Source organism: Dreissena polymorpha, chromosome 1 (genome assembly GCF_020536995.1).
Source record: "Dreissena polymorpha isolate Duluth1 chromosome 1, UMN_Dpol_1.0, whole genome shotgun sequence".
NCBI classification, from domain to species: Eukaryota; Metazoa; Mollusca; class Bivalvia; order Myida; family Dreissenidae; genus Dreissena; species Dreissena polymorpha.
In genome coordinates, this window is record NC_068355.1 from 4,139,411 (window position 1) to 4,152,273 (window position 12,863).

The 12,863-nt window shown below is 34.2% G+C and overlaps 1 protein-coding gene across 1 annotated transcript; it reads right to left on the reverse strand.

Moving 5' to 3' along the window:
- Positions 1-325: 325 nt before the first annotated feature.
- On the reverse strand, positions 326-7,344 carry LOC127865301 (uncharacterized). Its single transcript, XM_052405307.1, has 9 exons — positions 7,020-7,344; positions 5,212-5,227; positions 4,614-4,852; positions 3,608-3,747; positions 2,822-3,082; positions 2,149-2,249; positions 1,310-1,422; positions 877-985; positions 326-706 (listed from the first exon to the last, which is right to left on the reverse strand). Exons 1-9 carry the CDS (start codon positions 7,071-7,073, stop codon positions 525-527), a joined length of 1,215 nt encoding a protein of 404 aa, XP_052261267.1. The 5' UTR covers positions 7,074-7,344; the 3' UTR covers positions 326-524.
- Positions 7,345-12,863: the final 5,519 nt, after the last annotated feature.

Consider the following 12,863-nt stretch of genomic DNA (forward strand, 5'->3'; position numbering starts at 1 on the left):
CCTAACTTGATAGAACATAATAAAACGTTAGAACCTACGCATATTTCATCAGAACTTACAGTGTCAGTATTCACTTTGGCTGTTTTTTTTCTGTGTATTTACATGTTTTAGAGTATAGCGGCAAAAAACAGTATTAAGTTGGATATCCTTTTCTTCATTCCCGTGCGGAAATAATGTCAATTCTATATTCATATTATACATCGTAACGGTTTTGGTCAAACATACGTTGGCGTCAGGTTGTAATACAATACAAGACATATAATAAAAAAAACAAAGTGTTGAGCATTTATTACAATTCAAAATGGTTATTTATCACTGACATTTTGTATATCTCTATATAAGTATTTGTTAGAAAAAAAGCTTAACAAAAAATGACAATAAATTATTATCGAGTACAGTGTATTGAATTACACTCGGCAAACAAAGACTTTATTAAAAGTTTGATTCAAGGAAACCTAAATCACATATTATTAAGAAAACATTCAATTAGTCTTTCTTGATTTTTTATTGTGTTTGGTTGGATTTTAAAACCCGGTTTTCTCTTGCACCATTTCGACACGTTGTTGCTCAGTTTGCAGTCTACAGAAAACGTACATGCCGACCATGGTAACAATCAGCAGAGCGATACCAAGCAAGACAGCGAGGATCCAGTAGGTCTTGTCGGCGACACATTCCTTAGCTTTTAGGTGATTGACCGAGCCTACATCTGGTATTATAGTATCATAAAAATAAGTTGCCTATCAGAAACATTTAGTAGTTCTGTAATAAAATAGAAATATACGTATATTTTATTAGACGTGGCATTAAACTTGTCAATACTCGTGTTTTCATCGTTAGTATATTTACGTAGTGGATACGTGTGCTAGAAACGCTCACCTTGTTCAATGGGAGTTTCTCCTGGCATTGCTATCTCTATGTTCAAGGAAAGTGTTGTATTTCCTTCGTCGTCAGTTGCCCTCTTTTTTCTAAGTTCTTCGCAATAGGCCTACAACAAGCATGTTTTAAGTTGTGCGACGAATATCAGTGTATATTTATCTTTCTTTCAATAGCCAACGTCCATGTCAAGTTTTCATTTAAAAATAAATATATAGTGGAAATAGTTGTGCAAACTTGTGTAAGTCTTTGATATTTCGAACTTAATTTAGAATGATACCGTTTTCTCCGGTATGCCCGTTAAAGACATTTTCATTTTTATGTAGATTTAGCTTCACAGAAAGTGTCAAATCATCATGACATCATAATATTCGCTTTGTCCAAATTAGATAATAAATAACATAGATCTAAACATTATTTTTAAAGTTGATCCTACCAGTTTATCGAAGCATTTTGGGTCATCATCGCTGTAGCATTCGGCACTGTAACGTACTTTGAAGTGAAGTTGTTTAGATGTAGGCGTGGCAAACATAACAATGTTAAACGCTCCTGAAAAATAAACGGATTATTAAGGCTAAATATTATATCTTCACTGATTTATATCTCATGTTTTTAATTTTAAATTGTTTGTGCCAATCTTAAACCACCATAATAATCCTTTTGAAATAACAATAATCTTGGGAATTAAAAGTGAGCGGCAAGTAAATTACCATGCAAGCGTCGATCTGAAACTAAGTCGGATAAACAAAGATTGCTATAAAAAATTATGGTACTGCTCAGCAAACACGAGATATATCTTGGCCAGTTATGTAATGAGATATCACTAAATTGGAATATTAAGTATATAATTGTATTAATAAGGTATTTTCAAATATAAGTAAATAATATAGCCCTGAGCAAACACAGAACACTTTCGTTCACAAACGTTTACCTGTTCGTTTTTTTTGTAAAAAAAAGTTATTCTAAAATTTGTAAACTGATATGACCTATTAGACCTTTTAGCCCAAAATTAAGTTTAACAAAGTCGATCGGGATTCATGAATACTAAAAACAAAGAAAACTGAATGTATGGCTAAATATTACCATGACCTCTGATAAAATGAGTTGGGGCTGGGGGGTGGGGATGGGGCAACCGACGCAGAGCAATCTTAAAAAATACACGAATTAAAGTTTGATTTTTTTAAACAAATTTATTCGCTTTAACTAAAGAATGTGAATGATGTTATTAACGAATGCCATTTAAATGTTGCTTTATAAAATCAAAGTTCTAGTTACCTGTCTCAAACACTTGTTGGTTTGGACGTCGTGGATGACTTAAGGACGGTTTGTATGCAAACGTAGTTAGGAGGTCAAATGGAGTTCGCGTTAAAGTACACCTTGACACAAAAAAATGATTTTATACACATATGTTAATTATACTATAGATTCAAACAAATAATAATAATAATAATAACTCATTTTAATAATAATAATAATAATGATACTACTACTACTACTACTACTACTACTACTACTACTACTACTACTACTACTACTACTACTACTACTACTACTACTACTACTACTATACTACGACTATTACTACTTCGACTACTACTACTACTACGACTACTACTACTACTACTACTACTACTACTACTACTACTACTACTACTACTACTACTACTACTACTACTACTACTACTACTACTACTACTACTACTACTACTACTACTACTACTACTACTACTACTACTACTACTACTACTACTGCTACTACTACTACTACTACTTATAATAATAATAATAATAATAATAACAATAATAATAATAATATTTATAACATTACTTCTTCTACTAACGCTTCTACTTCTATAAGTACTTCTCATGATAATAATAATAACAATACTAATGGATATAATAATTAAATAACATACTTATAATAATAAAATCCAATAAAAAAACTAACCCATCGTCCTTTATAAGTTTAACCCGTCCGCTTTCTGCACTCCCTGGTCCTACAGTCAGGTCATAGTTGTGGATGCCGATTGGGTATTCCCCGTTTGTAGCGGCCGGATCGAGGTAGTAAATCACCCGCACCCGAACCTTTTGCCCAAGGAGGACGGGAGAACTTAAAACAGAGCCGGCGTTCGGAAGGCCCACCTTGATCAACTGCATCGTAACTCTGTCATTTCGAGTGACCGCCGTATAAAAGGTTTTGTCGTTGGCTCTTTAAGAAAAAGATAATATTAATCTTTTTGAATATACAGTTCAAATATTAATAAGACCCAATTTGTGAAATTGAGTAAATTGGTTTCCGAAGATCTTTTGATTCCTTCAAGAGTAATCACATGCATTTAACAATTTGCGCAAGTTATTTCAGAAAGAAAAACCACTCAACTGGCCTATACATGTCTATGACTTGTGATTTTTTTTTAAAGTAACACTATTGGTTTTCGTTGGTTCATACATACCAGTACATTAAAGTTTTTTCGTATCTATGCATAAGGTTTACATGTGTACAATTAAATTTACTGATTGCATGCGTTGATTTTAATTGAAAATCTTAATATTGAACTTCGCATACTATACCAGGACATGTGTATAATCGTTCAGATAAATTTCTTTTTTTTATATTTTGTACTCAAACAGTCATAGCTTTCATCACACATAAGATATGTTTAATCAGATTTAATGCCTATAAAACGTTTATATGTGCATGTGGAATTTAGATCGCCTTTTGGTGAATACCTACATGTTCACGCCCGACAGACTTTGAAAACCTGCATCTGCCATGGATGTGTTACAATCTACGTAATACAACTGGTCGGTTATCTGAACGAAACCCGGGATTCCCTGTACTGCTACCTTTAAGCTAAATGTAGGGGCTGAATACTGAAAAACGGTGGCAAAATTCTGTGCTTTCATTGAACATCAAAAAGGGGTTTAATGCATGTGCGTAGTGTCATCCCATATTAGTCTGTGCAGCCAGCACAGGCTTATCAGGGACGACACTTTCCGGTTTCAAGATATTTTTCTTTAAAGAATCTTCTTAGCTGAAATCTATTTTAAGCGGAAATTGTCGTCCTTGATTAGTCTCTGCGATCTGCACAGGCTTATCTGGGACGATACTTTACGCACATGAATAAAACCCCCTTTTCACAGTGCACGGCTAATTTATTAACGTTCACGGAGTTCATTTCCTGAACAAGTATTCAGGAATCTGCATTATTAATACCAGCATGTATAAGAAACGAAATCATAGATATGGTAAATGGTAAATGCATGTGTTTATAGTCGGATTATGATACTAGACTCATCTTCAATCGACTTTGACATTCACCCCCCGAGCAGCGGGATATAAGTCGTCCGTTTACATAGCATATTTTATTGATGACATTAAGGTGTAATGGGCCGGGTCCTAAAACTATATTTTATCAGACGTATATGTTTTTTACCAGGTTTTAGGCATTTACAACGGTAAAACAATTTATCAACGGACATATATATATAAACAAGAAATATTGATTTTTTACGAAAACCAAGCTGTCGAACCACATTTCTTTATAAAGAACTGAAAAAGCAACGGCGACACACCATGGCTTATATGATGCCAAGCGTTAAGCATAATTCATTAACATAAAGTTATTGCCTGGACCATCATTGAGACATTTATTGTATAAACATTTTCTAATAAAAGCCAAAAGGTGCCGTCGGCAAAGAAGACTGATAGATCTGTCTAGCTTTCAATGACAACATACCGACACAAAGCAGTCGTTGGTTGAAAGGTTCGGGGTTGTTTGAGTAACAGACGATGTTTTGTATTTGATGACCAGCTCGTTAACTGATCCAGTTTGTACACTTTTACAATTGGTGGGCGCATTGCTTGCTCCATTCAACGCCATGATTTGCATAGCGACACCGGTAGAGATTTGTGCACGCATTACCAACGTAAAAACGTCTGGAGCGTCCGCGTCGTCATGAAAGCACTGTTTTTCAACTGTAAGGCGAAACCTACATGTATACCTTCAACAGACGCTAAAAATCACATTTTTAATATGCATACATTATTTCAACTGCAAATGCATAAATAAGATAATTATTGTCCGTGGGCAATTTCTTTTCCTTCATTTTGTGTTTTGCCCGATCCACGAATTTAACAATATCCTCGAAAAAATCTTTTTTCAACAACGAAATTGCATGTCAACGACATAAATGATTTTAAATTAATGTATTGCTGGATGTTATTGTATCCGACTAAATAGAATATTGTATTTCTCGATACTAAATTCAGTAGCACTTTATCTGTTCAACACAAATCGGATCATCTTTACGAAACGAAAGCTAAATTGTACTCACATCCATAAGCGCCATTCTGAAATATTAAATACCAGATATATAACTTACAAATAGTTAGAGATCGTTAGTTTGTAATAGAACCTTATTAATTAGCACATACAGAAATTGCATAATCTGTGTTGTTGTTCGCTTGCGAATAACCAATATTACTACGTGTTACTATAGGTGTTGGTTGCATCGAGAAAGTTATAAAATTCACCAAATCATACACAAATAAGGGTTAAGTGTAAATTGTTATATCATTTAAATATCCCGTAATATGAGACAATAGTTAAAAACTAAATCCGGATTTACGCAGAGAAGAGGTTTTGTTTGAATTTTGTAGAGATTGCCTAATTTTTACTTTTTGTTTTTTTAATAATGGTTTATAATAATTTTATTTTAAATACGTCTTGTGCCTCTCGCTAACAAAACAGTTGAACCAACTATGCACCTATTTCATTTCACATAAACTGTGACAACAAGCATTCAGCGATTTATTTGTTTATTCGTTTAACTATTATTTAAACAAAACCTTACACACTGAATTGGGGCCACGCTCTCTTATGTTCACCCAATACTTGCGTTCAAATCAAAGTACTTTACCGTAGACATACATTTTATAGACCGCCGGACTTGTGTATTGTATAACGTGCAATGTGTTCGAATTTGGTACTTTATGATCACAACTTAAAAGTGGTACATAATCCTTCTTTTCCTGTTTTATCCTTATCGTAATCCTCCTCACTATCATGATCATCCGCCACAGAACACCGTCGTCATCAACAACATCAATAACGACGACAACCCCACCAATCATCATCAGTGTCATCATTTATAAAACACTTTAACCGATGTCATTAACATTATCAAAATCATTTTTTACCGTATTATTAATTTGTAACCGAATTATCAGCAAATAATATAAGGTGTATATATCGCCATTTTGAGAGTACCAATCTCGTAATTTTAAGAAATAGTCTAGTATTTTGACACTAATATTTCTGATATTGCCTTCATCAGAACAAATTGGTATTTAATCGATGACTACAGTATTGAACGATTTGGTGATGAAAAATATGCGACTGATTATTCTTTAGTTAATTATGACGGTGTTGATAATGATAAACATATGGTGTGAACATTGTGAATGTGATGATGATGATGATGATGATGATGATGATGAAGAAGAAGAAGAAGAAGTAGAAGAAGAAGATGATGATGATGATGATGATGATGATGATGATAATGATGATGATGACGACGATGCTGATGATTATGACGATGATGACGACGACGATGATGATGATGAGGAGGAGGAGGAGGAGGAGGAGGATGATGATGATGATGATGATGATGATGATGATGATGATAATGATGATGATGATGATGATGATGATGATGATGATGATGATGATGATGATGATGATGATGATGATGATGATGATGATGATGATGATGATAACGATGATAACGATGATAACGATGATAACGATGATGATGATGATGATGATGATGATGACGACGACGATGATGATGATGATGAAGATGATGGTGAAAATGATAATGATGATGATGCTGTTGTTGCTGCTGCTGCTGCTGCTGCTAATCATGATGATGATGATGATAAATGGAGATGAAGATAAAGATGCTGCTGCTGATGATGATGATGATGATGATGAAGAAGAAGAAGAAGAAGAAGAAGAAGAAGAAGAAGAAGAAGAAGATGATGATGATGATGATGATGATGATGATGATGATGATGATGATGATGATGATGATGATGATGATGATGATGATGATGATGATGATGATGTATGAAAACTCACGATAAACACGATGGCAACTACAAGGAACACTTGTAGAATGGTGTTGTTGGTCATCTTCTCTGGCAGTTTTTATTCCGGTATGTTCTTGCACGAATCAATACAAACAACTATTACTAGACGTCAAAAGGAAATTTGGCAGTAAAATATTCATGAAAAACGATATTTAAAAAATCGAATATTAATATAATATAAAAACCAAATAACACTTCTTATAATATCCTTATATCCTGAAAATGTGATACATCCTTCGAAAAACACTTTTATCGTATGGCTGAAAACTGTCTAGGGTTTAGTTTATTTCTGAGTCACACACTGGTATGTTAATTCGGTATATACATTAGAATATTCGCATAAGTGAGTTTAATATTTTAAAGTGGGCGTGACTTTGTTAATTTGTGCGCATACATAGTGGCGGTGAATTGAATTATAAAATCAGCAGGTGGAACAATGATAGTAATATGTATAATCATATTCATAGTAATTCTTCTTGAAGGACGAACGAATAGACGGACTTCAGACCGAAAGGTTCACAAAAAGCAAACACAATTCAAACATACAAATGCTACTGATCATTTTTATGGTAGTGTTTTTTGCTGTGACTGATGACGACGAAAAAAAGCTATTTACGCGATATATCATAACCATTATAGCCATTAAGACATTAAGTTTCATACAATTATTCTTTTCAAATAGACGTGAACTAGTAAGACGTAGAAATGGTTATTTGTTTCTTTTAACCAGAGCGACCTTTATTATGTTCACCGATCCTCAACTTGTTTCTGGTATTCCAGTTGTGGTTTTCGATCTATTGGGCTAAATTCACTGAAATCAAACAGTCATTCAGCCAAGTACCCAAAATTGAGGTGGGGTGTACCAGTAAGGGGGGGGGGGGCAAAACTTCACCTATATATCTTGGAAGATGCATGCCAGTAGCATATGAAAATGGTTGATAACAGTCTGGTACTGGCAGCTTTTGGTATTTGTTTGTCCCCCACCACTACAGTGGGGGACATATTGTTTTTGCCCTGTCCGTTGGTTTGTTTGTTTACCCCAACTTTAACATTTGCCATAACTTTTGCAATATTGAAGATAGCAACTTCATATTTGGCATGCATGTGTATCTCATGGAGCTGCACATTTTGAGTGGTGAAAGGTCAAGGTCATCCTTCAAGGTATAAAGTCATATATATGGCGACATAGTGTTTCACAAGCGCGTTTCTCCTTAGAAGATGGAGCATCAATCAGCTTAGTTTTCATAAATTCTCTAAGTAATGGGGATGCAAAACCAAGAAAAAGCACATGGAAACCGAGTCATTATAACTTGATTTGTTATCAAATGGTACAAAACACTTTTGTCTTCCATACATAATGAAAAAAACCTAATTATATTAGCTAAATAACATTATGTTGCTAATGTAAAGACTTAGTTCGACCCCTTGAAACTGATTGTTTCATATGTGTGTGCACATATTGAGAAAAAAATATAGCTTTTATCAATGAACTGAAGCACACTGTACCGACATATGTACACAGAATATCAATTTAGAAAACAAAAAACTATTATAATATTAGAATTATGTGATTCTACACAATTTAGCCATTAATGGGACGTATTTCGTATTAATTCCTCTAATGCCGGAAACATACATGAAAGCAGTGGGTGATTTTCAAGATACTTTCAAACAACTTGGTACCATGTCTGATGTATAATACAAAAGACTCGATGAGTTTACCTGCATCCTCTATACATCAAGAACGCCCACAACTGATGTTAATGAGCTAATGTACCGCCTTTTCTGTGCCAGAAAGGGTGAAATTGAATCGTGGCAGTTACCACCCTCTGCAGCCCCCCTTAAGATGCATTCCATGAGGACAAACTACCAGGTTGCGATATGGAGCCGTGGTCTTGAGCCAGATCCTTATATACCATCTCCCATATGAAACGGTTGGTGTCTTAACAATTATTCTGAAGACCGGGGTTATAAATACCTAGCTGTTGAATGAAATGATGTTCCAAGTGCACCGGATGCTGTTTTGGAAATGTAAATGTGCAGTTGCTCTCGGGAATGTAAATTGGAAATCTATACTGTCTGAAATATAGACTTAAATGAACAATGATATGTAAGCTAAAGACATGTTCTAATCAGCAGGAAAATTATGAACTGTATACGTCAGACGAATTAAGTGTTGAGACTGATGACTCAGATAGTGAAGCTGAATTAGTCTTTAACTGATCAGTAGTAACAGATGGACATTGAAGTATGCAATGAAAATTAATACAGATGCTTGAGGAACGCAGTACATCGTGACTTTAGCTACTGACAGTTCCAAGGCGGTCCGCCGCCCACCTTCACTTGTTTTATATCTGTGTGCTTCCTTTTGACTATTGGTGTTTATCTTGTTTAGCGCTCGTGCTCTGTCTTATTTGTCCGTGGGTTCCAGGGAGAAAAAGAGAGTGTGCTTTTTTATTTTGAATTTTTGTTTTTCTGCTTCTTGGGTTGATAGTAATATTTTATGTGGCATCTCCCGCGTCATTCTTCCTTCTTGTACTTGTTTTAAAACTTGAACAATACATACAAGTTTAATAAAATGTGTTTATTTTGTTCATTAAAAGTAAGCTCAGTTTATTGTATTTTGCACATGTGGTATAAACAGGTACAAGTTCTTAAGTATGTTTCCGTCATTAATAGAGGAATTAATGGCACTGTTTTGTTAACTTCCTGTTGTCGTGACTGAGTACACGAAATACGTCCCATAAATGGCTAAACTGTGTAGAATCACATAATTATAATATTAAAATGGTTTTTTGTTTTCTAAATTGATATTCTGTGAACATATGTCGGTGTAGTGTGCTTCAGCTCATTGATTAAAGCTATATTTGTTCTCAATATGAACACACACATATGAAACAAACAGTTTCAAGGGGTCGAACTAAGTCTTACCACTAGCAAAATAATGTTATTTAGCTAATATAATTATGTTGTGTTTTTTTTTCATTATATATTAAAGACCAAAGTGTTTTGTACCATTTGATAACAAATCAAGTTATAATGACTCGGTTTCCATGTGCTTTTTTTTGGTTTTGCATCCTAATAACTTTAAAAATTTATGAAAATTAAGCTGATTGATGCCCCATCTTCAAAGGAGAAACAAGCGATGTGTTTGTGAAACACTATGTCCTTATATATATGATCTTTTACCTTGAAGGATTACCTTGACCTTTAATCACTCAAAATGTGCAGCTCCATGAGATGCACATGCATGCCAAATATCAAGTTGCCAGCTTCAATATTGCAAAAGTGTACATTAAATGAGCGATTTTGACCCATATATTTGACCTTGACCTTGAAGGATTACCTTGACCTTTCCCCACCCAAAATGTGCAGCTCCATGAGATACACATGCATAGCCAAATATGAAGTTGCTAACTGCAATATTGCAAAAGTTATGACAAATGTTAAAGTTGGGGCAAACAAAAAAAACTAACGGACAGGGCAAAAACAATAAGTTTCCCACTATAGTGGTGGGGGACATAAAAAATACCAAAAGCTGCCAGTACCAGACTGTTATCAACCATTTTCATTGGCGTCGCACTGAAGTGCGGCGACTCGTATGTAATACGTTTTTTTCGCTTATGGGAGGAGAAGTTATTTTACGGATCAATGTATATATTTTTGTTGTCAGAATATCTTGCATAGTGGTGATTTTTTGTGTAAATTAGTGTAAATAAGTACTGCATTTGTGCCTATTACATTTACTACAACATTTATTGCCAATAATGCCAAGCTAATTCTTTTAATAAATAACTGATCACAGGGACTGGGCAATGATAAAAACAAAACATAATCAAAATATATTTATTTTGTGGTTTTTGTAACAATAGCGCAGACTTTTGCTGTTCGAGTTTTGGTTAACGCGTATTTTCTTCAATTTTACAAGACGACAGCGATTACACGGTTTATTGCTTTATTGATAACCGTTACACTACAGTCACTTATTAATATCTTAGTTAGAAGGTGATTTTTCAAGCGGTTACGTAGTGTAGTGGTTACACGCTCGCTTCACATGTGAGAGCCCAAGGTTCGAGCCCCAATAGAATCAAATTATTTTATTTGTGTTCTATGTTAACTTTTTGTTTTGATGTAGACATTTTAGTTTAAATAAATATGCTGTTTTATTGTAACCATTTTTTGTTTTTATTATGCCCATGAAATATATGTGAGAGAGGGTGGGGGGGGGTGGTCGTAAACACATTAAAACTTTTACACTGTTTTCATATCAATGAGTACTCAACCCCTATCGTAAATGAGCAACGCAAGAATAAGTTCAGAATCATCTCCCCTTGAAGTTGAGAAAAATATGAAATTACGCTTAGAAGATGAAGCAGATTTTTTAAAACCTACACAGTTCTGTTCCATTAATGAAAACTGCAGACGGATGCCAGTATAAAAAAGGAAACCAATGTAAATAAAATGAACTATGAACTATTTGGGGGTTACAACACAAAATCATAGATAATGGTTATTTGGGGGTTATAACAGAACATCATAGATAATGGTTATTTGGGAGTTATAACACAAAATCATAGATATGGTTATACCAGTATCTTTTTCTATTTTGTTTAAAATAATCGGCCAATATATTAATATTTACAGTAGAAAAAAAATCGTTCCATATAACTTCATTGAGTGCCTTTTACACTGAAATTCCCGACGCCCTTTGATGCTTTGCATCAATAGTTATTTTGGATGCTACTGACATGCATCTTTTAAAATATATAGGTGTAGTTTTGCCTCCCTTACTGGTACACCCCACGTCAATTGTGGGTACTTGGCTGAAGGACTATAGCTAAACTAGCTATTTAGTCAAAGCCTGACGGTTGCCATAGAAACAGCTCAATAATAGCTAATAGCTGCCCAACTGAGATTTTTATCACGCATTTTGTTTCTTTATATTGAGTATACAATCAAAGTAAGATAGGTGTTGTTTTGACCCCCCCCCCCACCTGAGTGGTACACCCCAACCCATCTGGCTGATAGACTAAAAAGCACGCATCGGGTAAAACGACTTTATTGTAAGTCACGTAAAACAATTGAATTTTAGGTGCAGCTTTAAAAAAAAATAACGCACATAATAGAATGTAGCTAAAAGAATCGCACCTTTAATAGTTTATTTCAAATCTAGAAACAAATAGCTTTAATTATCATACGAAGTGGCATTACACATTCCAAGACAATCAAACATAACACGTTTGAAACTAGTACAAAATAGTAATTATTATAAAAGCTATTGAATGTCAACAACACAGAAGGAAAAAGAGATGTGTTTGTCAGAAACACAATGCCCCCTAATGCGCCGCTTTGATTTTATTTTTTTAGCTTTGACCTTGAAAGATGACCTTGACCTTTGACCACTTAAAATGTGCACCTCCATGAGATACACATGCATGCCAAATATCAAGTTGCTATCATCAATATTGCAAAAGTTATGACCAAGGCTAAAGTTTTGTGACACATACAATGACAGACACATACAATGACAATTTGCTTGTGTAGATCGGATGGTTTAATGATACACTTATACTTACAAAATACAGTAAGAAAAATAATAATCTGGTTTAGAGTTTCTCCGAAATATATCAGAATATCTTTTATTGCAGGGCTTTCTGTATTTAGATCGTGTATTAGATTATGTTATTTTATGATGGATATATGTATCTTCACTATATGTAGGAAAACTCACAGACGTAGAGATAAAAGTTTTTGTGCTGTGTTATCACACGTATATGACATTTCGTCATGATATACAAAAAAAATAGTAAAAATAAATAAATGGGATGTACAA

Excerpts from the sequence above, each read along its gene's own strand:
- LOC127865301 (XM_052405307.1), bottom strand. The coding sequence starts at position 7,073 with ATGACCAACAACACCATTCTACAAGTGTTCCTTGTAGTTGCCATCGTG. Across the intron at positions 986-1,309 it reads CAAAATGCTTCGATAAACTG|GCCTATTGCGAAGAACTTAG; the intron begins GTAGGATCAACT and ends TGCTTGTTGTAG. Across the intron at positions 707-876 it reads AGAAACTCCCATTGAACAAG|ATGTAGGCTCGGTCAATCAC; the intron begins GTGAGCGTTTCT and ends CTATAATACCAG.